This window comes from Folsomia candida, unplaced genomic scaffold (assembly GCF_002217175.1).
Source record: "Folsomia candida strain VU population unplaced genomic scaffold, ASM221717v1 Fcan01_Sc001, whole genome shotgun sequence".
In the NCBI taxonomy this organism is placed as follows: Eukaryota; Metazoa; Arthropoda; class Collembola; order Entomobryomorpha; family Isotomidae; genus Folsomia; species Folsomia candida.
In genome coordinates, this window is record NW_019091193.1 from 22,740,234 (window position 1) to 22,761,662 (window position 21,429).

General features: G+C 36.4%; 6 protein-coding genes across 11 annotated transcripts; 4 read left to right on the plus strand and 2 right to left on the minus strand.

Annotated features, from left to right (window-relative positions):
* The first annotated feature begins 463 nt into the window (after positions 1-463).
* Positions 464-3,546, plus strand: LOC110850690 (minor histocompatibility antigen H13). Its single transcript, XM_022098203.2, has 10 exons — positions 464-682; positions 815-917; positions 992-1,071; positions 1,137-1,235; positions 1,333-1,415; positions 1,503-1,683; positions 1,834-2,017; positions 2,117-2,237; positions 2,742-2,930; positions 3,200-3,546. The coding sequence occupies exons 1-10, from the start codon at positions 662-664 to the stop codon at positions 3,324-3,326; spliced, it is 1,188 nt and encodes a 395-aa protein (XP_021953895.1). The 5' UTR covers positions 464-661; the 3' UTR covers positions 3,327-3,546.
* Positions 3,547-4,027: 481 nt separating this feature from the next.
* LOC110853462 (keratin-associated protein 19-2) lies at positions 4,028-5,318 on the plus strand. The gene is made up of 3 exons (XM_022101734.2): positions 4,028-4,212; positions 4,319-4,527; positions 4,606-5,318. The coding sequence occupies exons 1-3, from the start codon at positions 4,192-4,194 to the stop codon at positions 4,667-4,669; spliced, it is 294 nt and encodes a 97-aa protein (XP_021957426.1). The 5' UTR covers positions 4,028-4,191; the 3' UTR covers positions 4,670-5,318.
* A 444-nt stretch (positions 5,319-5,762) lies between these two features.
* On the plus strand, positions 5,763-11,747 carry LOC110842221 (cysteine and histidine-rich protein 1). Of its 2 annotated transcripts, none has more exons than XM_022087932.2 (11): positions 5,763-6,452; positions 6,557-6,777; positions 8,738-8,820; positions 8,897-8,945; positions 9,227-9,333; positions 9,414-9,465; positions 9,544-9,706; positions 9,805-9,890; positions 9,985-10,059; positions 10,180-10,237; positions 10,331-11,747. In XM_022087932.2, the coding sequence occupies exons 1-11, from the start codon at positions 6,257-6,259 to the stop codon at positions 10,495-10,497; spliced, it is 1,257 nt and encodes a 418-aa protein (XP_021943624.1). In that variant the 5' UTR covers positions 5,763-6,256; the 3' UTR covers positions 10,498-11,747. The 2 variants fall into 2 exon arrangements, with proteins under 2 accessions (XP_021943624.1, XP_021943625.1); XM_022087933.2 differs by having other exon boundaries at positions 5,771-6,452; positions 9,417-9,465.
* Positions 11,578-14,065, minus strand: LOC110842220 (WD repeat-containing protein 89). The gene is made up of 10 exons (XM_035849612.1): positions 13,816-14,065; positions 13,579-13,725; positions 13,392-13,504; positions 13,178-13,276; positions 12,797-13,053; positions 12,573-12,725; positions 12,388-12,491; positions 12,214-12,316; positions 11,971-12,120; positions 11,578-11,882 (listed from the first exon to the last, which is right to left on the minus strand). Exons 1-10 carry the CDS (start codon positions 14,025-14,027, stop codon positions 11,820-11,822), a joined length of 1,401 nt encoding a protein of 466 aa, XP_035705505.1. The 5' UTR covers positions 14,028-14,065; the 3' UTR covers positions 11,578-11,819.
* Positions 14,066-14,407: 342 nt separating this feature from the next.
* LOC110842219 (deoxynucleoside triphosphate triphosphohydrolase SAMHD1) lies at positions 14,408-20,245 on the plus strand. 5 transcript variants are annotated; one of them, XM_022087928.2, is made up of 10 exons: positions 14,408-14,546; positions 17,078-17,152; positions 17,245-17,503; positions 17,638-17,812; positions 17,888-18,065; positions 18,143-18,328; positions 18,422-18,729; positions 18,802-19,045; positions 19,144-19,307; positions 19,382-20,245. In XM_022087928.2, exons 3-10 carry the CDS (start codon positions 17,311-17,313, stop codon positions 19,542-19,544), a joined length of 1,611 nt encoding a protein of 536 aa, XP_021943620.1. In that variant the 5' UTR covers positions 14,408-14,546; positions 17,078-17,152; positions 17,245-17,310; the 3' UTR covers positions 19,545-20,245. The 5 variants fall into 5 exon arrangements, with proteins under 5 accessions (XP_021943620.1, XP_021943622.1, XP_035705476.1 ...); XM_022087929.2 differs by lacking the exon at positions 14,408-14,546 and adding an exon at positions 15,463-15,600; XM_022087926.2 differs by lacking the exon at positions 14,408-14,546 and adding an exon at positions 16,224-16,987.
* On the minus strand, positions 20,231-21,426 carry LOC110842222 (NHP2-like protein 1). The gene is made up of 4 exons (XM_022087934.2): positions 21,244-21,426; positions 21,075-21,136; positions 20,576-20,837; positions 20,231-20,445 (listed from the first exon to the last, which is right to left on the minus strand). Exons 2-4 carry the CDS (start codon positions 21,075-21,077, stop codon positions 20,321-20,323), a joined length of 390 nt encoding a protein of 129 aa, XP_021943626.1. The 5' UTR covers positions 21,078-21,136; positions 21,244-21,426; the 3' UTR covers positions 20,231-20,320.
* Between the last annotated feature and the right edge of the window lie 3 nt (positions 21,427-21,429).

Genomic DNA, 21,429 nt, shown 5'->3' on the forward strand with positions numbered 1-21,429 from the left:
GGGAAATCGAGATTCCATGAAAAAGGAAGATACATGCTTCTCAGAACTCAGGACTGGGCCGGGCAACAGATATTATCATGTAGATCATGATCGGGTGGTAAATTATTTGCAGCAAAGATAAATATTTTTGCAATATAATTTAATTTTGTAAAAGTATTTATTATTTGTTGTCATGAGAACGGTCTGAGAATTAATTTGCAGACGTGTCTTTACTGTGCCCCGCTCCACTTAAATTCAAACATGAGCTTAGAAAGTAACGGGTTGGTGGGTCATCCAAGCGTCGAGTTGTCTTCTCCAGCGGTATCAATTCTCGAGCTATCTTTTTTCGTAATCGTCCTATTTCGTTCTTCTTGACCTTTGCCATTGTCCCAACTTTATGAAAATTCTGCCTCATACAATAAAGGCACGTATGTATGCACCTTCTGAGAGTATATGCAGGTATGTTAAGGTTGACAGCACAGCACAGCTCTCTCTCTCTTCAGTCTCTCCTTCGTGACGAACTCTTCCACAAAATCAAACAGATTGCAGGAATTTAGTTGGGCAAAAATTGAATATCTTCACTTGCTTATCACTTGCTCACATAGAGAACAAGTTATCATTTAATTAAGGGACCGGACAAGAAGGGGTTGAGAGAAGAAGGTGAAAGGTATTATTAGAAGAAATGGCTGACGTGGAGACCAAAGTAAGATTTTTCAACTCTTATCATGATAATACTTAAATAAAACAATCTCTGGTTGTGTGGGCGGTGAATGTTAGTTGGTCTCTTATTAAAATGATAAGAAAATTAATTTATTAATTCATCGTTTGACAATAGGTTGAGGAGGTGCTTGCGGCGGCGACGAATGCTTCCACAAATGGAACATCGACAAAGGTCCCTGCCACCCCAGAGGGGATGATGATTGCGTACGGATCTCTAGGTATTACCGTAATTTACTTTGGGCTTAATGTTTTTTGGTGTGTTTTTAATTAATTCGTTTCTCACATTTTTAAGTCCTCATGGCACTCCTCCCAATCTTTTTTGGAGCATTTCGATCCGTCAAGCATCACAAGGAACAAAAGGCCAGCTATCAGGTGAGTTTGTTTTAGGTAAATAATGCGAAACACGTATTTTATGTTATATTATTTACATATATCAGGATGGCGGAGAACGTCCTGAAACGATGTCACACAAGGACGCCGCAATGTTTCCAATTATCGCGAGTTGTGCTCTGTTTGGTCTGTACGTATTCTTCCAGGTATGTGACTGTTCATTTAATTTATTAGTGACTCGGTCAGAAGGAGAAACATTTGAATAGACTAATGTCATGTTCGTTTTTATTGTTGTTCTTTTAGGTTTTCTCCAAGGAATACATTAACCTTCTGCTAACGGGTTACTTTTTCTTTCTTGGAATTCTGGCTCTTACTCATATCCTTAGGTGGGAGGAGAAAAGAATAATTTGTTATACATACATAGTTTGTTTAAGACAATAATATTATTGCATATAACAAATTATTTTCCACAGTCCCTTCGTTTCAAAGCTGGTGCCTGCCGGAATTCCCAATGTTGATTATCACATCTTATTTACCTCAAAATCTCCAGGAAGTCAAGAACAGGAGGCACTGATTGACTACAAATTTACATCCCATGATCTTGTCTGTCTTGCTTTCTCCACTTTGGTAGGACTTTGGTACATTTTCAAGAAAGTAAGTGAATTGCAAGCATTTTTACATACTGTGCAAAAGTTAGCCTACTGCTACTGCAATTTACTGCATAATTGTAGTAAGCATTAAGCAAGTGCTTAACTTGTCAATAACCTTGACTTTTCAAGTTATCTCATTTATAATTCTTTGCAGCACTGGATCGCCAACAATCTGTTTGGAATGGCGTTTGCAATTAACGGGGTTGAACTACTGCATTTGAATAATGTAGTGACCGGATGCATTTTACTGGGTGGCCTGTTCTTTTATGACATTTTTTGGGTATTTGGAACAAATGTGATGGTTACTGTGGCCAAATCATTTGAGGCTCCCATTAAATGTAAGTTGTTAGTGGTTTAAAAATCCGTAGCTACGAAAACCTTTTAGTTTGTATATTTATCTAAAATTATGTGTTTAATGTTAATCTTTAAATATTTAGTGGTGTTCCCACAAGATCTGTTGGAAAAGGGACTGGCTGCTGATAATTTTGCCATGTTGGGATTGGGTGACATTGTGCTTCCTGGAATCTTTATCGCCCTGCTCTTGAGATTTGACTTAAGGTGCGATGTCAATGTGTTTGATTTTTTTAAATTGAGTCATTAATTCTTCAAACTTTTAATATGACAAGTTGTAAGTTACATAAGTTACATGAAACATGTGTTTCATGTTGAGTAAAAGGAGATTTTATATGATTTTATAAGAAAATCTAAAAAAAACGTGGGTGCGATTTCCGGTTTCATCACGGCAAACGGGGGGACAAAATCCCGGAAATTTTAACATGGGCCTTATGGGAAAAGGTCCCTAAAAAAAAAAGGTCCTGCCCCCCGTCTGTCCCGGCGAACGCGTTCGCGCGTTTGCAGGGTTTTTCGCACCCACGAAAAAAAATATGATGATTGCTGGTGTGTGATTATGATGAGCAAATATTTAACCACCTAAAACCTCTAAGAAGCACTGATTATTTACATATATAACATACGTTGTTGAAAAATTTTCGTAAATGATTAGTTTGGTATAGAAATACATAAATCTTTATTAATTTGTTTTCTATTACTTAAACTTTTCAGCATGAATCGAAACTCTAGGACGTATTTCAACACCTCGTTCCTAGCCTACATCGCCGGCCTGTTTGCCACAATATTTGTTATGCACGTGTACCGTCACGCCCAACCAGCTCTGCTCTACTTGGTTCCTGCTTGCATCGGGGCACCCCTTGGCCTCGCTCTATTGAAAGGTGACATCAAGGCCATGTTTCAGTAAGTTGCATTTGTTTATCAGTGTAGACTTAACAATCACAAGTTCCTTCCAAATCAACATGCAATTTCACATGCAGTGCGTAATTTTCAAAGATGTTCTAGCTACTGACCCTTTGAAAAGCCACGAAATTGCAAAGTTGTACCGATGTGGATGATCCGAGTTATCATAAACTTATTATTAGTCTATGTAAACGAACAGACTGACATCAAGAAGTCAATGATCTTGTTACTGAATAATTAAATAATATTTGCATTAATTCAAATTATAGATATGAAGATCATCCGGCGGAACTGAAAGAAAATGAACAGAGTAGCAGTACCAAATCCATCCCCCCCAGTACGGCTTCCACACCAAGCTCCATTAAGACTAAGGCTGAAGCAAGAAAAGACAAGTAGTAATCAGCTTGTTCCATTAGTCAACTCATATTCTCCGTAACTGTATGATTTAAAACTGAAATTGATGAAATTAAATTGTTGCTCTATCCATACACCATAATATATATTATTATTATGCACTATTTCTTACCCCATTTTTTGTACGAATGTTGACAATTATTTGTTTGTATGTATGTATGTATATAAAGGTGCATAAATGAGATTTAACTTTTATTATGAATTACAAAGTTATCCGTCATTGAGTTTTACAACTACCCGCATACATGTACATACATATCATAAATCATGGGCATATAAGTTCATACGTTGATTATATAAATTAGGGGGAAAAGTAACTAAAAACAGGTGAAAGGTTCAATTTATGATATGCATTTCGAAAGCACTCACCTCTCATGTGAATTTTGATATGTTGAAACAACTATATACATATAAATAGAATTTTCTTGGTTGCTTCTCAAATTCTCAAATAATGCCATGCAAATTTTATGATTACAAAGATGAGTATATTTTCTTAAAGGAATTTTCCATATCATTATTAAGGTCCAGATGCAGAGACAAGTAGATGAAATCTGGCTTACAATACTTGCGTTCAGTCAGTTCAGAGACAGAATTTCTTTGAACTAATTTGCAAACTCCGTCAATCTGAATACGAGTCTGCTCCAGTTTGGCGTCCCTCGTGCTTATAAAAGGCCTCGAAATTCCGAGGCCGACTGCCAATTGTTGCTTTGAGTTTGTCCAAGACACACCGTTCGTGTTCCACACACCTTTATCACGCCAGTCACCCTCAGAACGACTCTCACTCACCCCACTGACCCCAAATAAGTCTCACTCTTGACGACATATTCAAAAAAAACTTAAGACAAAGATGTGTCTCGTACTCTACAAGGTAAATCCTATATTAAAAAAAGTTACTCCAAGTCTACGTGGTTTGAAGGGAATATTTCTAGCGACGTGTGTCTTATTCTTGACTGATTGTTTGCATTTACTTACAGATTTTGATGTTCGGAGTGATGATTGGTCTGGTCTGCAGCGTCCCTGCACCCCCCAAAGTAGTTCCAACGGAGGAAGGTGCCGCGGGTCCAACGCCGCTAGGAGGAGGAGGTGATCTGGACACAGCCAACACGTTCGGGATCGGATTCGCCCTTGGTTATCCGTACGGAGGATACGGTTATGGTCTTGGAAGCTACGGTTATGGATACAGGTAATTTAAAGTAAAGTTATCCTTGTTAATTTCTGCTAATTAAGTTTTAATTTCTAATGTGGGTTTATTTGATTCCAGGTCACCTTACTGGGGTTACGGTGGCCGCGGGTATTATGGAGGATATGGAGGATACTACTGGTAAATCACCCCCCCAAAGTTGACCTCACGGCATATCTTCGCCTCGTCTTGCTGTACTACCAAATATTTTTCTACTCTTAAAAATTCACTTTTACTTGAATTGTTTTTCTTTTCTTTTTCGTTATTCACTCGAGTGAAGTTTTATGAGTTTTAGTTTTCTTTTAATGCAAGCTTAACCATATCATTGGTCTCTTTCTCTCTCTCTCTGAAAATTTCCTCTCTCAAAATCTCAAATCTTTTGTTGTTCTATATTTCTGACTTTTTGACGTGGCACATAACGGCAACGACGAAATCTGTTCCCAATTGATAAAGTTTGGTACAGAGTTAGTTGTTTATCCACAAATATACATAAATATATCTCTATTTGTTGAGTTTTTTTTCGAAAATTTAAAATTTTCAAAATTTTGTTGAATTAGAAGCAATAATTGGCTATAATTATGTATGAATATTTTAAACTGTGATATTAATTAAGGTCTTCTTAAGATATGTTTTACTTACACCATTTTATCTGTGCAAAATAATTTCCGCACTACCTTGACTGAAGCGAAATGTTTAATTCAAAATTATGTTGTTTGATGATTTGAAAAAGTTTGATATTTTTCCAAAGTTTTCAGAGTAATAAACTCACAAATTTGGTTTACCTAAAGAAAATATACGTGTCTCAATCTGCCTCTTCATCTCATTTGTCCGTTTCTCACCCTTCTCAAAAACCACCATCATCACGAGCACGGTTGATATGATTTTTTCGTCTCACTTTGTTCATGTTCAAAACTCATTCATCATGCATTCAACAATACATTTTCATCTCTGTTTATATATGGTTTATATATTCATCATAAAATGAGCAAATAATAATCATACAGCAGATCAATAACCTAGTCTCATCTTGCCTCCAACATTTGTTTGTTTCATAAAAATGTATTTTCAGTGCTTTCACCAATGAGTTCTCACTTTATGTACAAACGATATGCATTGACAAAATCTCCAAGTCCCACTAGTTGCATAACGCGACTTACGACCTACTTAAGATCAAGTCTGCATTGCAGTTGATTATAATTTTTTTGGTATAACCAGCACTTCTTTTAGTCTAACCTCATCTGAATATAATCTCATCAATAAAATACACGTGCCCCCGAAAACATGATGTCACCTCTGCCCACCCACATTCGTGTCGTGAGGACCCCTTTTCGACTTCCACCACGTCACAAGAAGAGAGAGAGAGAGACTGAGGTTGGCATATGCAGCTGTGCTATGTGTTATTTTCGTCGTAGGTGTGAGGGTGTGTTTTGTGATGGAAGAAGAGCCACAAAGTATCAGCTGGCTGGCTGAACAACATTCACTTCTCTCTTTCCTTTCTTCTCCACAACAACCAAAAAAGCCAGGTCACAAATTTTAGAAAAACTCGGTCAGAAATTAAGTGCTCACCCCTGGCTTCATTGTTTACTTTTTCCTGTGCAGCATGTTGACAGCAGTGTAATCAGTATAGTTGATAAGATAAGCGAGTGTTGTACACTATTTTATGGGTGATAACTTGGTGATCGAGAGAAGGTTCCCCAAGTTTGGTGTCATTTGATATATAAAAGAGAAAATTATGGAAGGAGGATCCTCGTCATCATCTGGGTCAACGTCAACGTCAACGTCGCAGCTCTTTGTCCAGATGGAGGCCTCCTCAGCAGAAATCTCGTCTTCGGATAATAATGCTCCATCTACGTCTTCTTCGTCGATGGGGAACACGGTAGTGGGCCCTTCACCATCCGCAACAACTTCCTCTGTCGCAGCCGTCGCAGGTAATATTATGACGTATTTAAAAAGACTATACTCTGAAAAACTCTGTCGGACATTTTGATTTGTGTACTGCTGATAACGCTGTAATAATATTTTTATTGCGTAGAATCCTTGGCTGCAGCAGTGGAGCACTCCATGACGGGAGGGGATGACCATGAGCCTTGCAAGAAGAAGCCACGTGTTCATGTGGGTGGGAGTGCCGTGGAGGGTGGGACAACGACGGGTGCAGGGGTGACGAAATTACGACCAGAAAAGTTGGAGCATCGTCTGGGTGGCATTCTTTGTTGTGCAGTTTGTCTGGATCTCCCAAAGTCGGCCATTTATCAGGTATTAAAAAGTCCTTAAAATTCACACATTTGAATATATCATCTATATTGTGTGTTTCCAATTTTAAAATGTGGAAAATAGGACAAAATTGTATTATAGTCTGCAGCTGACCACTTTCTCATCTTTGTTTTTCATACATATTTTCAAGAGCTTCGTTATGGAAAATTGGGTTGTGGTATTTAACCTAGTAAGATAAGATTGGATTTCTTATCAGACGCACCATACTAGATTAACTAATATATTTAGGTTCATCTGTGGTTATTTTTATTTTGAACAGTAATCGGACCATGTCATTTAGATCGATAAGATTAATGCATACGTTATTGGTGCAGTAATGGCGTCGTAAGTTAAACAATGCTACACATTTCCTCAAAACTGGCTGTTCCTCAGTCTTACTGAACCTAAGGTTTAAACTCAGAAAATATTGACTTGAATTAAGACTATCAGAATGAGCGTATAATAACTGGTTTCTTATGTATTTATATGTAGCCATCGTATCAATATTATTGTCGATTGCGTTCATCATCAGAGATTCATGCTAACAGTCAATGGATTTGTTTGACTTTATACCATTTTTTGCAATCCAAATTGTTACGACTGGTTAGTATTTCGTATAGATTATTAAATCTAGCTAGATAAAGCCAATTTTATTCAATCGACAATGTATGTATTATTTATTTCATATGGTTCATGTGCAGAAAAAAAGTGAATGAAAGCATTATGCATTCGAGATAAACGAAACAATTTTCAATTTTACTGATACAGAAATCTGAAATACATCATTATTAAAAAATATATTTCTAGAATCTGCGTAACATTAGCCATAAAAATGCTTTTGAAAAATTTAGAACTTCGGTTTGTCGTATAATGATGCCTTCCCCAGTTTTACTTATTGTATGCATCATCTCATCGCATTATTTTGCTCCTGTGTCTGGTGTGTGGTTCTGGTTGGGGTCAACAATTCATCAACTTACAATATGCATACTCGGCTAGTTAGCTTGTTTTGCATATATTAAAGTACTGGGATTATTTTATTGCATGGACTACCGCTGCACAGTTCAATGGAAAACAGCCTTCGAATGGAATGCAGTTTTGTTTTTGCGTAGTGCTTCCTCCTTTATGGAATTGACTAACTTGCTTTACATTTCGTCCAACAATGTTTTCCATGCTATTCCGTTTCTATCATCTTGCAATACTATTAAATAAATATGAATCTTGTTCACACAAATCAAACACCATAAGCGTAGAAAATCCATGACACGTAATAATAATCGAATGTTATCTACGCACCCCAATAATCGTGTTTAACTTATGTCATAAAGTGCGATGTTTTTTTTGTGATCACGCAGGATTCACGTGGGCATTTGTGCACATACACGTACATATAAAGATGCATCTTCTCTAGCCATCTTTTAACATTATTTATATGACCGTTAAATATTAAATATTGTATATCATCCAACAATAAAGCTCATAAATTCGAGTTTTGTGTAGTTTATCAACTAATGATGAACCTGAACTCAGGTTGGGATATGGAATGATTAAAGATCGTAAGAAAGACAGAGCGGATGGATATCCATGAGTGGGATGAGATGATTTTGCTGAGTCTTGGCAAGCTCACGCGGCGTTAGATTTAGATTGCGTTGTGTAATGTGCTTTGACCTAGTTGGCTTGGTCGTATTCAATCCTGAGTGTCGTTCTGTTCTGATCAAAATAAAGAATGGTCTTTTGTTAGTGCAGTTAGTTACCCAGTTCAAGTATATATACTTGACTAGTAGATCTACTATTTAGTAGACAATAGACTGTCGCCAAAATGTCTGCAAATAGTTCATCGTCACCTGTAACGTTTGGACAATCTCGGGATCGTACAATTTTTAATGCACTGATGACTTTCCATGAGCGAATATGATGATGTTATGTATAATACGAACATGGGATACATTTATGATTTATTTTGCAGTGCACTAATGGTCATTTAATGTGTGCTGGTTGCTTCACCCATTTGTTAGCCGACGCAAGGCTACGTGACGAAATAGCGACATGGTAAGGAAGCAATTGAATTTTTTTTACTTTATAAAATAGTGAAAGACCGAAATAATAATACTGATACAAATTGCAGTCCCAATTGTCGTGTGGAAATAAGCAAGCACATGGCCTCAAGAAACTTGGTGAGTACTCTGGACTGGCACACAACATTGAGCATTAATACTACTCATTAGCACTGATAATAATAATTTATTACATAAGGAGATACCTTGTTAGTGGGTTCGATGTCTGATTTTTGCCCGGAAAACGGGGGGAACGAAACCCTGGAAAATTCTCGTAAACCGACCCTAAAAAAATGGTCCGCCCCGTTTTCCCGGCAAACGTTTGCACCACAAATCAAACACACGCCCCACTAGCTAAGTTATCGATGAAACAAGTTATTATAATAATGTTTAAATTTTAGGCCGTAGAGAAAGCTGTAAACGAACTTCCATCTGAATGCCAATTCTGCAATAAGGAATTTCCTCGCAACTCCCTGGATCATCATGAAAAAGAGGAATGTGAAGAAAGGTGAAACCCATTACTTTAATCGTATTTAACAAACAATAGGCTCAAATAATAATTAGTTCCCAAACTTGATTGGTTCCAAGCAGAACTTCTATTTGCAAATACCAGCGGATTGGTTGTCCATGGCGTGGACCGGTATGCTTAATTGCCTAAATTATTTTTTGAGCTAAAGATGATGTTTATATGCTAACAAATTTTTAATTCATTACTTAGTTCCATGAACTACTTCTTCATCAGGAAAATTGTATTCATCCTAAAAAGTCAGGGGGTGAGGTCATGGAAATTCTAGGAGAGTTTGATAAAGAGTTGGAAAAGGAAAGGAAACTGTACCACAACATCTTTGATCTTTTAAACTACGAGAAGATTACGTTCAATGGTATTTATTAGTCTTGTCATAAACTTCCCAAGCGTAATGCGTTGCTGTTTTTATCGTGATTGCTAATTATGATTCTGTTAATATGTATTTTTTTTTAGATTTGCAACTAAAGCCATACCGAACGGACGAATTTGTGCATAAATTATACTATGAGACAAGCCGCTTCTCCGCCTTCAACAATCAGGTTTTTATTATCTTTGTTAATAATTAAATTCATATGAGTGAGAAATCAGAATCTGACATTCAATACTATTATGATTAAAAATTTTAACAATTAGTGGGTTGTCAAAGCCAGGATCAACAATAATCAGCGAGACCCAACGCAAAGTTGTGATCGTCAACTCACTTATCAGGCATGTGAATACATAGACTTAACTTGTTTCTTTCTTAAATTATACACTTTACATTTCCCAGCAATAATAATTTCCTTACAAAAATTATACTGTAAGTAAGTAATAACAAACCTTATATAGCTGATTCTCAAGACGAAGCCGAGTTCAAATTTGGATGTTAGCTTTGTGGTTTTGAAAGGTAACTGGGTAATATCGTGAAACATATAACTACCTTCGAACCAACACAATTTTTCCACCATTTTAATTATTTAACAATTCATTCTGTGCCTAGGACCTTTTGGAGATATGAAGGTCAACCCTAGCATCAACCGGTTTGAATTTTCAGAACAAAATAATGAATCGCCCTACTTTCACTTGCCCATCAACGAAAGTTCCGAAGTTAATCGACTTCTATCTCAAAAAGCCGTGCATTTTCGTCTTATAGCATTCCTCCAGTAGTAGTAGTCATTCAAATTCATAACATGCCACACAAATGTTAATGGTGGAACCAAGATCAACACAAGTGATTTTAAAATGTTCAATACAAATAATAACGATGAAGATACCATGAGTGAAAGTTTTATGGTGAAGCTGCAAAAGAAAAATTGGTTGATAGTGTAAAATACAACTCGCGTTTGAAAAAATGGAAAAGTGAGCTAGAAATAAAATTTCAATTGAGTTCATAATTAGTCGTTATGAAAATTTAAAAAGTAAGAATCTTTAGTGACGCAAATATATATAGTGCTCAATTTATTCTAATTACGTTATTTAGACGCAGTCTTTAAATAGTAGTTAATAAAATCGTATTAGCTGGTTATTTATTGTGATGGTTTGTTTGCATATTTCTGAGAATGTGCATTTTAGTTTCTGATGCTCTTCTGTTTAAAACTTTGCCTCTATTAAAATTATAATATATACACCTGTAATTCTCACTTTATTATTTACAAAGTTTGAGTTTGGCTACAATGAATGAAACCAAAAATACGTATTAAATTAGTCAAGTGTTACATTAGGACATGAAATCGAAACTAATATATGCTTTAAGTAGATAATGATAGTCAGTCAACTAACTTTGGTGTAAGTAGATTCGCATTTCTCAATTGCAAATATGTAAGATTATAGTATCCTCTGCGCTTCGTCTTCGTCTCGCAATTTTAAAATTCGCATTAAATTAGCAGTAGTTTATATGAACGCTTCGGTATTGTAATCAGCGGATTAAACTAACCTATACATAGTTATAACAATTCGTTAATTTTGTAAATATATGTACTAACTCGTTGTACTATATATCATGCTATGCATGTGACGCGGATTTTTATTCCCCTTTAGTCTACTTGTGAACCTAAAATATATTTCCATCTTGTTAGTTCTGTTGATTTGTTGTTGAATTATACAATGCATTGTCATGATTAAATGCGGATGCATATTGAGACTCTATAATATCCAAGGTTTTTGTGTGTATGTGTTGCTCATATGAAATAAGTTTGGTATTTTGTTTGTTATCTTCAATTTTAAATGTTTGGAACTGAGACCTGCGAGTTTTATTCTACGTTCATCGCCTTTATTCATTCAAAATAATAGAGATACCCACATTGGACATACCCCCTAAACTAACATTTTACCATTTTTGGTGATTTTATTTTGTTTTTGTGAATACCTATGTAGGTCATGACATGCAGAATAAAGATATTAGGATATTTAAAATAAAATAAAACGACAAACAAAAACTTAATTATTTAAAAACTCTCAAACTATAACTATTTCATAAAACCTTATAAACGCTAAAGCTTTTTCTTCCGTCTACTCATATCACGTCGCATTAATGATGATGGATTATCAGAGCTCTGAAATTTTCAATAATGACATAACAATCAACATAAAACCTTTCTAAACTAAATAATGCATAATATAATCGTTATAAAATAGCATTACATTTTTGGAAGAAGGTTTCGTCAATTCGTGATCCACGTCAGTCTTTCTTCGTTTGGTAATAATAGTTTCAACTTCGTCGCCACAATTAGATTCCTCCATATTCCAAGCTCTAACAATTCCATCTTCGTCAAAGGTTAGCCATTTGTTGCTCTATTGAAAAAAGTTGTTAGGATCAAAGGTAGTGATTAGATTTCGACTAACTTTTATGAAAGTATACTAAAATAGTACAAATATGCAGCTCACATTAGGAATGTATTCGGCGGTTTGAACGATGGCATTTTGGTTTAGGAATATTCCATTTGGTTCCAATTTTTCGCCATCAATTTTGATAAATCGTGTGCACCCTCTGCCAAGAAATTCAAAATGAAGTGTAATTGCTTGTATTACCACTATTATACTTGTGAATGGAAAGTATACCCCTTTAGTGAACATGTCAATAAGCCCAACATGCTTGAAACACCATTCGTTCTTTCTTTCTGCCAGTAGCACCTATTTACGAAAGCTGCTTCTGGGTTACTTCTCTGGATGACATGAGCATAACAAATTAATACAGTAGAACATTGAGAGAGATCAAACTCAAAGCTTTCACTTTCAGTTCATACCATCATCGCTTTGGATATTTGAGGTCTGTCAAAATTAACAAATTTATCCCCACGGTCTGCATCCCAAATTTGAACTTGATTGCAATGTGTTACACATGAAAGGCATGATGCAGGAAGGGAACCAATTGTATTGGTATTCCAATGAATACTTTCCTACAAAAAGTATTCACAGTGTCGGACAAAAATTTAGTATGCAATCCATACATGCAATCCATATGACTTACAACACTTGACTCTGTATTGAAGCTATAAAGTAGGGCATCATCTTCATTAGCTTCCAACAAGTTAAAACTGTTCAACAACCCATCTGTACTTCCGGTGGCTAAGAAATTGAATTTGTCTGGATGAAATTTAACCGCAGTCACATCATCCGAATGGGATTCCCAATATGCTCCCAATAATTTGTCTCCATTTCCTGCATCGTCATTCATTCTTACGTCCCAGAAGAGGATAAAAGAATCCTCGTCCACGAGTTCAGTTCCTACGGATTTGATTTTATAAACTTTATTATGCTACATTACATATAACAAAATTATATTATCTGAAGCATGGTCTAGCTCAAGCTCTCAAATTTGAAATAAAGTGTCATTGTCGTATAATTTGACCTGCACTCAGAACTTGGTCTCCCGGGCTGACGTCCAGACACAAAAGTGGTCGTACACGTTTGGATGCACTCTCACTACCACCGATTCGTGATGAGCCGCCTTGTCAAAGTTAAACGAATAAAGGAAATCATAATAAGTATTACACATGTACATCCCAATCTACAAACAAGTATACAATGTGTAGATCTGAAAAATGCAAATTATTCGTCCCTACTGGCAGAAAATGTTAGCGTTGGTTGTAAAGTATCCAGCCTAAAATCCCAGAGGCAAACTGTTCCATCCTTGGCACTTGCAGAATATACCAGCTCGGGCCGAGTTTTGCTGCATCTGGAAAATTTTAAATTTCGACACAATTATAGAAATTAAAATTATTTATCAACTATGTATTATTATTCAATTACACGAGCGAGGATAATTTTCGATGTGTCCTACAGAGTGGCAATTTTGCTGCCCCTTTTGCACTTCCTGTAATAGGCAAAGTTGGGCGACTTGTGTCCACTAAAGCGATACTTCCGTTGGATACTCCGCACGCTATCCGATCTTCCGTCCTATACATTACAAGAATCACTTTTACGATTTAATAATCAATCCCCAGACTTATTAACAACTAAAGAATGTACAAATACGGATTTGCCTACAAGTTGAGGTCAGAGTAGATGGTGATTGGCAGCTTTCCACCTGTGGAGGGTGACGGTGAGGAGCCCCAGGACGAGGTTGATGTCCAGTGATTGGGAAAGGCGTCGTTGAGTCTGGAGGGGGTGGAGGAGTCCTGGTCGTCAATTTTAAGCCTTTTTACCCCACCCAACAAGGTGCCAATCGAAGAGACTCCGCTTTTCTCCCCACCACTCATCCTATTTGGAGTCAGTCAGTCAGGAAGATAAATCACTCGCCGGGTTTTTGTGATTCTCGGGGTTGTTACTCCGATTTTCGGGGTTTTCTTAGCTGCTGCTCCGAAGTTTCCTTCTTCAGCTGACTCTCCTTCAAATTAATTGTTTATTCATTCACCAACCAATGACGAAACAAAAGGTCTTATCCAACTGTGCAAAAAAGTGCTTATAATTTATATTTCTCTCAATAGTTATTTTATCTCTAATTTTAACCAGTTGTAAAATTTTTAATTCACTCTAAACAAAAGAATATTGTATTTTTGCTAAGCGTGAATAATCAGACAAAAAAACAATTCCACGAGTTTAAAATTTTCCTTGTCTAATTTTACAATATTCAATTAAAAAAATCGAACTACTTACTTTTCAAGTTGAAAATTCTAACGTTTATAGTTTGGTTATTTGGTTCGACTATTGAGATATGACCTCCTCCTCCCCTTCGCCCGTGGCCGCAACGTCGATCTTGGATACCCTTAGGTTGAAACGTAAGCACCCAAAACTTTTGAAAACTATTATTTATTATTGCTTATAGTTTTCACCAGTTGAAGTAGGTATATAAAACAGTTTTGCATTGCACGTGCTGTGTCCAGATTATGTATACCTCCGCTTCCCAGTCTCAATTTTGACTCGATTTTACTTTGTCTGTGTACCCTGTAGCTTGTCTTTTTTTTTAGCTTTCTCGTAATTAAAACTATATCAAACGCGTTTGTTCCGATTTTTTAATAAGGTAATTTAAGGTTTTAATCGGCTCAGCTCTCCGTGCATGATATATATAGATACATACATACGGATTTTGATTAAACTGCAAGAAAAATTAATGCCGGTGACAGAACATTGTAGTTGAGCGTAAAGTTTTTTCCATAAAAAAGAAGATCATCATAATGAGGATATTCAAAGAAAAATTAAGTTGGACTGAGCCATAATTACGATAGGCCTGACTCGGACTTCTGCACGCACGCTGAAGGTTTTTATAAATCAGGCTTTTTAATGTGAAATACATGGCAGTAAGTAATAATTTGTGATAGATAAGAGTTATATCATACATGCATTTGTAATTAGACGATAAATCAATCAAATTATCTAATGGCATAATTAACTACGATAAGAAAGAGAAAGCGAAAGTGTACGGAAATGTGTATGCATTGTGGACCACCAGGACTGGATAATTAGATTGAAGTCAGAGAGGAGAAACTTGTAAATTGTAGAGATAAGGTCCATAGGGTCCAACCCCGTTTGCAGGGAACAATTTGGCATTTGTTTACACAAGCGGATTGGATTGAGATTAAAGCATATCCATCATTGCATATTGCATGACCTTCGTTTCTTACCATCGCCTGGCCTCATACTGCATACTGCATAAGTATCATTCTGGACCATTCTGGACCATTTCTGTGTTCTGGACCTACATATATATTCTGCGCCCATGATACTATAGACAAATCCAACCACCAACCAAATAGGTGTTCCCTTTGAGTCACTTTCGTTCCTGAATTACCATAAAAAGGAAAATACCTAAAGTCAAATATTTAAACGGACTTGGTAAGTTGCATACATATTTAGGTATGTATATATACATCAACATAGTTTACTTTGCAATCTGCACTATTGTGTATTTATCAGGTTTCTTTTTGTGCGCACAATATTATTCTGCATGCATAGTGCATAAAAGTACACTATGCATGCAGAACGTGCATGCACTAAAGTGAATAAAAGTTAAAAATGAATGAAATCCAATCCATCTAGAGGATTTCGTATTTTCATGAAGTTTTATATTGTCTTACCATGTCAAATGGGAAAGCACAACCCAAAATGTCAGTCTCAATTCATCCAACTAACAAGTCGATATCTTTGTGTTGATAATGTACCGATATTGTATCGGGAGATCTTAAACAGGACTACAAATTTATTTTGCTTTTAAGCTAAGCACAATACATTTTGATAATTGTAAACGTTGCAACTCATCGTGCTCAACAAGTAAAGAGTAGCAACTAACATGCCACATCTTCATTGATGACGATGCAAAATTTAATCGATATATGCAAATTCCTAGGGGTTATACACCTTTAAACTATAGGAATTTGCATATCGATTAAATTTTGTAATTGGTCTAAACTTGGGTCATGAACTGACTTTGTCTCTTTTTTCCTCGATTCGTGTAGCCAATATAAATGGTAGTCAGATCTGCTTGGTATAGATGAATAAACAGAGGAGCGATAAATTTCAAATTTAATTACACTGTCACGGTTTAGCAGGAAATTGTGCACTTAGGGTACATGCATATCTTTAAATATATGTAAAAATATAATAACGTCAGTATGCATTCTTACACGACTTTTCATACATATAAAGACGTCCTCAATCTTATAAATAACATTATTGTTGAAGTCATTTTTGGTTTAACTGATATCGAGTAGCCATGCACATTAAAATTAAGAAACTGTGAGTAGACCCTTTGGTTGTGATTTTCTGGATGTAGTTGAGCCAAATCGTTGTCATAACCATTAAAATTAGTCATAAAATCGAATGTGCTTCTTCGTGAAAAATCTACAATACATTTTCTACAAAGATTTAGTTTGAACAGTTTACCAACAACATTTGACCCTGACAAGCATTAACAAGACAAGGACAATAAAAAGTGTTTCGTCTCATTTCCCATTCACTCAAGTTACTCGGTTACTCAAGCATCAATCCCAAGCCCAACCAGCTCTTGTTTCACGTAACCTCATCCACAAAAAACATTAGTAGTTAGCAACAGTAGGCAGTTAGTTCTTGTCGTAAAATTCGTGGGGAACAGGACTCGAAAACAGAAGTACACAATCTTCAGAAATGCTTAGATGTAAATAAATTTGGATAAACAAATTTACCAAAAACCTTTCGTCTCTTGTCTCATTCAGAATTCAGTTCGAATGAGTAAGCGCAGCGTACGGTATGCCGTTTTGAACTACATGACTAATTTTTGAAGCAGTTGTCGCCTTTAGCAGAGATAATTAAAAACTGTCTCATATTTCGCTCACAGTTTCACCCACAACAAGGTCACAAACGCACTGTTAGAAACGTTTCCTTTTACTCAGCCATTACCAATATCTAAATTGTAAGTAGTATCAGGTTCTTGCTCTATGAACTTATCTGATTTACAATACACAACCCAACCACTCATTGCTAATTTTGTTTCCTTTGCGTCAGTGGTGGGAGGTATTGTATCTGCCGATTTAGTTTAGCTCGCCGTGCTGTGACGACGTGTGCAAAGCCATGGAGCAGCCCAAAGTGAACGAGAAGACGAGACGTGGTGGTGGTTCATCTTCGTCAACAGGATCAACGGGGTCCTTGGAGGAGCAAGACGAGGGCATCATCGACGGGACCTATCTCACCGACTCCTCCGACTCTTCCGCCACTGCCAACAACAAGGAGACACGTCCTTACACCCCCTCCACAACGTTCCAGGGTGCGCTTACAAATCGCTCGCATTAGTTGCGAATTTATTATTTGCATACAGTTTTGCTATAACACACTCAGCCAAATATATGCTTGATTATTTAAGTGAGGTTTACTGCGCTTAAAATTTCGTTTTGGTTTCAGCAACGAGGATTAAATTTTTTTGCGACATGGTCCACTCACACGTCGAATTACCTCTGATCTGTTATAAGATCATTAATACCAGACAGTTCCAGAGGTTGAGGAATTTGAAACAACTCGGATTATGCTACTACGTCTATCCTACGGCGTGTCATAACCGGTTCGAACACTGTATTGGGTAAGTATGCGCAATATTAAATATTTTTCGCATGGGGTGAGAAGAACATGCCATTTTTTTAATTTCATAATTCAGAACATCATATTTGGCCGGGACCTATTGCAAAATACTTCAAACGAATCAGCCAGAACTGAATATTGATAATCAAGATCTTCTATGCGTATACATCGCGGGATTGCTTCATGACTTAGGACACGGCCCATTTTCCCACACCTGGGAACAATTTATCAGCACCTACGATAAAAACTACTCGGTAAGGGTTCTAACATTGTTATATTGATTTATTGATTTATTTGCAATGAAGCACCTTTAAGTATAATATATTAACAGCACGAGGAAATGTCAATCAAAATGATGGACTACTTGTTGGAGTCAAATGACTTGTGGACCCTGTGCAAATACCAAGCAGGTCTCACTGAAAGAGATCTCGTATTCATTAAAGAGATCATCCTTGGACACCCAATAAGTGGTGATGAGTTTCAGGGACGCCCTCCGAATAAGCATTTCCTGTATCAGGTATTGGTGAATGAATCTCGGCATTTGTACAGTTTGCATGCATGCATATGTAATAGTAAAACTGAACACCACCTTACTTTCTTTTGCCAATAGATCGTATCGAATGACATAACCAAGATAGACGTGGATAAATTTGACTATATCCTTCGTGATTGCACACAGCTCAATGTGAAGACAGGATTTGATTTTCAACGGATTTTCAACAACAGCCGTGTTTTTTTCGTTCGACCAGGGCTAAAGGGAGCTGCAGTTGAGGTCGCCGAATCTGCTCAGGACAGCACTGTCACAATAATTGCATATCGGAAGAAAATTTCTAGTACTCTTCAAGAGTTATTTCTCGGCAGGTTCAGCCTGCATCAGAAAGCATATCAACATAAAGTTGTCAGGATTGTGGAAATGATGTGAGTTCCAAATAGATTTATATTTCTACGAGGAAAATTGAATATAATAAGTATGCATAACTTTATCTCTAGGGTTGTGGATGGCTTGAAAGCGGCCGAACCTTATTTCCGAGTCCCTTCTAGCACAGACCCTGCCAAGGTACTGAAACTATCCACTGCCCATCAGGATGTTTCAGCCTTCATAAAAATTACCGATAGCGTCTTGGAACAAATTATCGAATGGGGCAATGGTGGTGCAAGTGCAAGGAAGATCTTCAACGATATTATCAATCGGAAGCTGTACAAATGTATTGGCTACTTAAGCGATCAAATAAACGTGAGTTAACCTAGCCTAAATTTGCATTTTCATAAACTGGTTAAATATTTATGTAATGGTGAATCGACTCTGAAAACGATTTTTTCCGTCACATGAAGGAGGATTTACTTGATGATCTCAAAGCATGTGAACCGGCTTTGTTGCTTTGTTACACTTCGATAAACTACGGCAGAGGAGATGAAAACCCGTTAAATTCAGCCTTGTTTTATGTAAAAGCCCGACCTGGTCGACTCTTCAAACACAAATTTTCTGGCCCAAACTTGTAGTCAATATTCAATTAATCAATTCAATATTACATTTTGTAGTTGCATTAATTAAATTCTGTGGAATTTTTAGGGAAAGCAAGTGTTTTTTCTTGCTCCGTCCAACCTATGCATATGAAGAGGGGGAGACAACTTCTACAATTTCAGAGGAGGATGAGCAGAAAAGGATGCAACTAATGGAAGAGAAAGTGGAATTAATCTTGCAAAAACATGAGGTTGAACTAGAATTGGAATAGTTGTCCCTAGACGTCAAAAATATTTTCAGAATTACTCTTTTTATGCATGGTAATAATCGAAACAATCGTAATTTAGTATTTAGTTTTATCAGTAGCGTGGCGTATACAAATCATATCACATACAAAATAAATTGTGCTTCAAAAACTAGCGAAATTTCTGTTTAATCATGACTAGAGATGCGTAAGAATATTCGTTTTTTCAATATAAATCTGGGTTTTCTTGACCACTTTTATTGGGCAATATGTTAATTGTGATAGTAATAATTTATTTCAATCAATCCGAGCGACCCATGATTTGACGTGGAAAATTTCCACTCAGCTCTTTATGACATTGTGATTTTATAAATTGTAATTTTATGAATAATATAAATACCTTAGTTTGTCAAAAATTCATTTTAGCAAATTAGTTTAGCTGAGATACTGAACCATTACATTTCCAATAAAAGCTTTAATTATTGTATTTGAGTAATTGCGTGATACGTTTTGTATGATATGACGTTTGAAATTTATGCTCATCAGTCATCATAATAATGATCAAGAATAGTCAATACTTTTTGCCATACATATACCTACAATAATTGAATACCGTTTTGATAATGACAAAGTTGTATGGCCTATATACATATGCTCCGTATGTAACAATATGATAATTATTTTGAAAGCAATAACAATAAATAACAACGTTGTTTGAGATAGTTCAAGAAAGTCTTATTGTTGTACTCAAAAGCAAGTTATTTCTGAATATTACAAAAGATAATTCAAAAATAAATATAATGTTACACGAGAAGTTTTTCAATCTCCTGTTGAATCGTAGTAATTTGGGGCTTCAACTGCGAGCCTTCATTGATCGTCACGGAGGCAGCAATAACGGGGCGGGACACACCACAAGCCCTGCCAAGTGCTATACAATAGAGAATAAGAAAATGTAAAACTAGTAAAGATCCTGTACAATTTGTTTTGAGAAATTATTCACGTTATTTCAGTTAATAAATAATGTAATAAACTTGTTGTTGGGTTGTCCTGTGACTCACCTTGCTTTGACCTCACGAAAACGTACGGGACGTTCTTGTCCTCACAAAGGAGGGGGAGATGCAAAAGAATTTCAAGAGGCTCCGCATCTGCAGCCATTACAATAAATTCGGCCAGACCGCGATTCAACGTCTTGGTCGCCTCGTTTGCTCCCTTTTTCAGCTGTTGATAGTTGGCCGCTTGCTGAACTAAATTCAAGATCTTGGTAGTCAACGCTGCCTCAGCCAAAGGATAGGCCTTTGGATTAACTTCTGCGGATTCACTCTGCACAGGAAAAAATTCGCGCAATTAGGTCAATCCTGCATTCGTAAATACTACTATTATATTATGTATTATTAGCCCATTAATGGAAACAACGACGAGGGGGGACATTTCATACATTTTTATGAAATGCTGCCCCCCCCCAGATATACCCTCTTGGTGTGAGACACTTGTATTGCACAAATAAATAATACAGAATACTAATACTTTTACTATTTAAGCAATAATCTGCGAGCTTACCATATTCGCGGTTATTGATGTCGCCTATTAAGTTTATTTCAAGTGAAGTATTAACAAATAACCTGAAACAAAAGAAGACCAATTAAATTCAGAATTGATAAATAAATAAAAAATATGCATGAATAATAACAATAATGCTCAACTTTTGGATTTATATACTACAACCTACCCTCTCGGCACAAGCTTCACTGAGGAAATCTTGACTGCACAAAAACTTGTAATATCTGAAGATATTTAAAAGTTAGCACGAATATTTTTATTTATGAAATTGCTGAAATATATGATGTAGCAATTGGAAACAAACAGAACCAACACCGGAGACAACAACGCCGAACGATAGAAACATGTGGCTGTT

Bases quoted from the DNA above. Each gene is read 5' to 3' on its own strand.
- LOC110842221 (XM_022087932.2), top strand. From the start codon at position 6,257: ATGGAAGGAGGATCCTCGTCATCATCTGGGTCAACGTCAACGTCAACG. The intron at 6,453-6,556 runs GTAATATTATGA...TTTATTGCGTAG, and splicing joins CTCTGTCGCAGCCGTCGCAG to AATCCTTGGCTGCAGCAGTG. The intron at 8,946-9,226 runs GTGAGTACTCTG...TTTAAATTTTAG, and splicing joins ACATGGCCTCAAGAAACTTG to GCCGTAGAGAAAGCTGTAAA.
- LOC110842222 (XM_022087934.2), bottom strand. The intron at 20,446-20,575 runs GTGAGTCACAGG...TCTATTGTATAG, and splicing joins TTTCGTGAGGTCAAAGCAAG to CACTTGGCAGGGCTTGTGGT.
- LOC110842220 (XM_035849612.1), bottom strand. From the start codon at position 14,027: ATGAGTGGTGGGGAGAAAAGCGGAGTCTCTTCGATTGGCACCTTGTTG. The intron at 12,492-12,572 runs GTATGAACTGAA...CATGTCATCCAG, and splicing joins AAATATCCAAAGCGATGATG to AGAAGTAACCCAGAAGCAGC. The intron at 11,883-11,970 runs GTAATGCTATTT...TGAAAATTTCAG, and splicing joins CGAAACCTTCTTCCAAAAAT to AGCTCTGATAATCCATCATC.
- LOC110850690 (XM_022098203.2), top strand. From the start codon at position 662: ATGGCTGACGTGGAGACCAAA. The intron at 1,236-1,332 runs GTATGTGACTGT...TTGTTCTTTTAG, and splicing joins GTCTGTACGTATTCTTCCAG to GTTTTCTCCAAGGAATACAT. The intron at 2,238-2,741 runs GTGCGATGTCAA...TAAACTTTTCAG, and splicing joins CTCTTGAGATTTGACTTAAG to CATGAATCGAAACTCTAGGA.
- LOC110842219 (XM_022087928.2), top strand. From the start codon at position 17,311: ATGGAGCAGCCCAAAGTGAACGAGAAGACGAGACGTGGTGGTGGTTCA. The intron at 17,504-17,637 runs GTGCGCTTACAA...TTTTGGTTTCAG, and splicing joins CCCCTCCACAACGTTCCAGG to CAACGAGGATTAAATTTTTT. The intron at 19,308-19,381 runs GTAGTCAATATT...TGGAATTTTTAG, and splicing joins AAATTTTCTGGCCCAAACTT to GGAAAGCAAGTGTTTTTTCT.
- LOC110853462 (XM_022101734.2), top strand. From the start codon at position 4,192: ATGTGTCTCGTACTCTACAAG. The intron at 4,213-4,318 runs GTAAATCCTATA...ATTTACTTACAG, and splicing joins TGTGTCTCGTACTCTACAAG to ATTTTGATGTTCGGAGTGAT. The intron at 4,528-4,605 runs GTAATTTAAAGT...ATTTGATTCCAG, and splicing joins AGCTACGGTTATGGATACAG to GTCACCTTACTGGGGTTACG.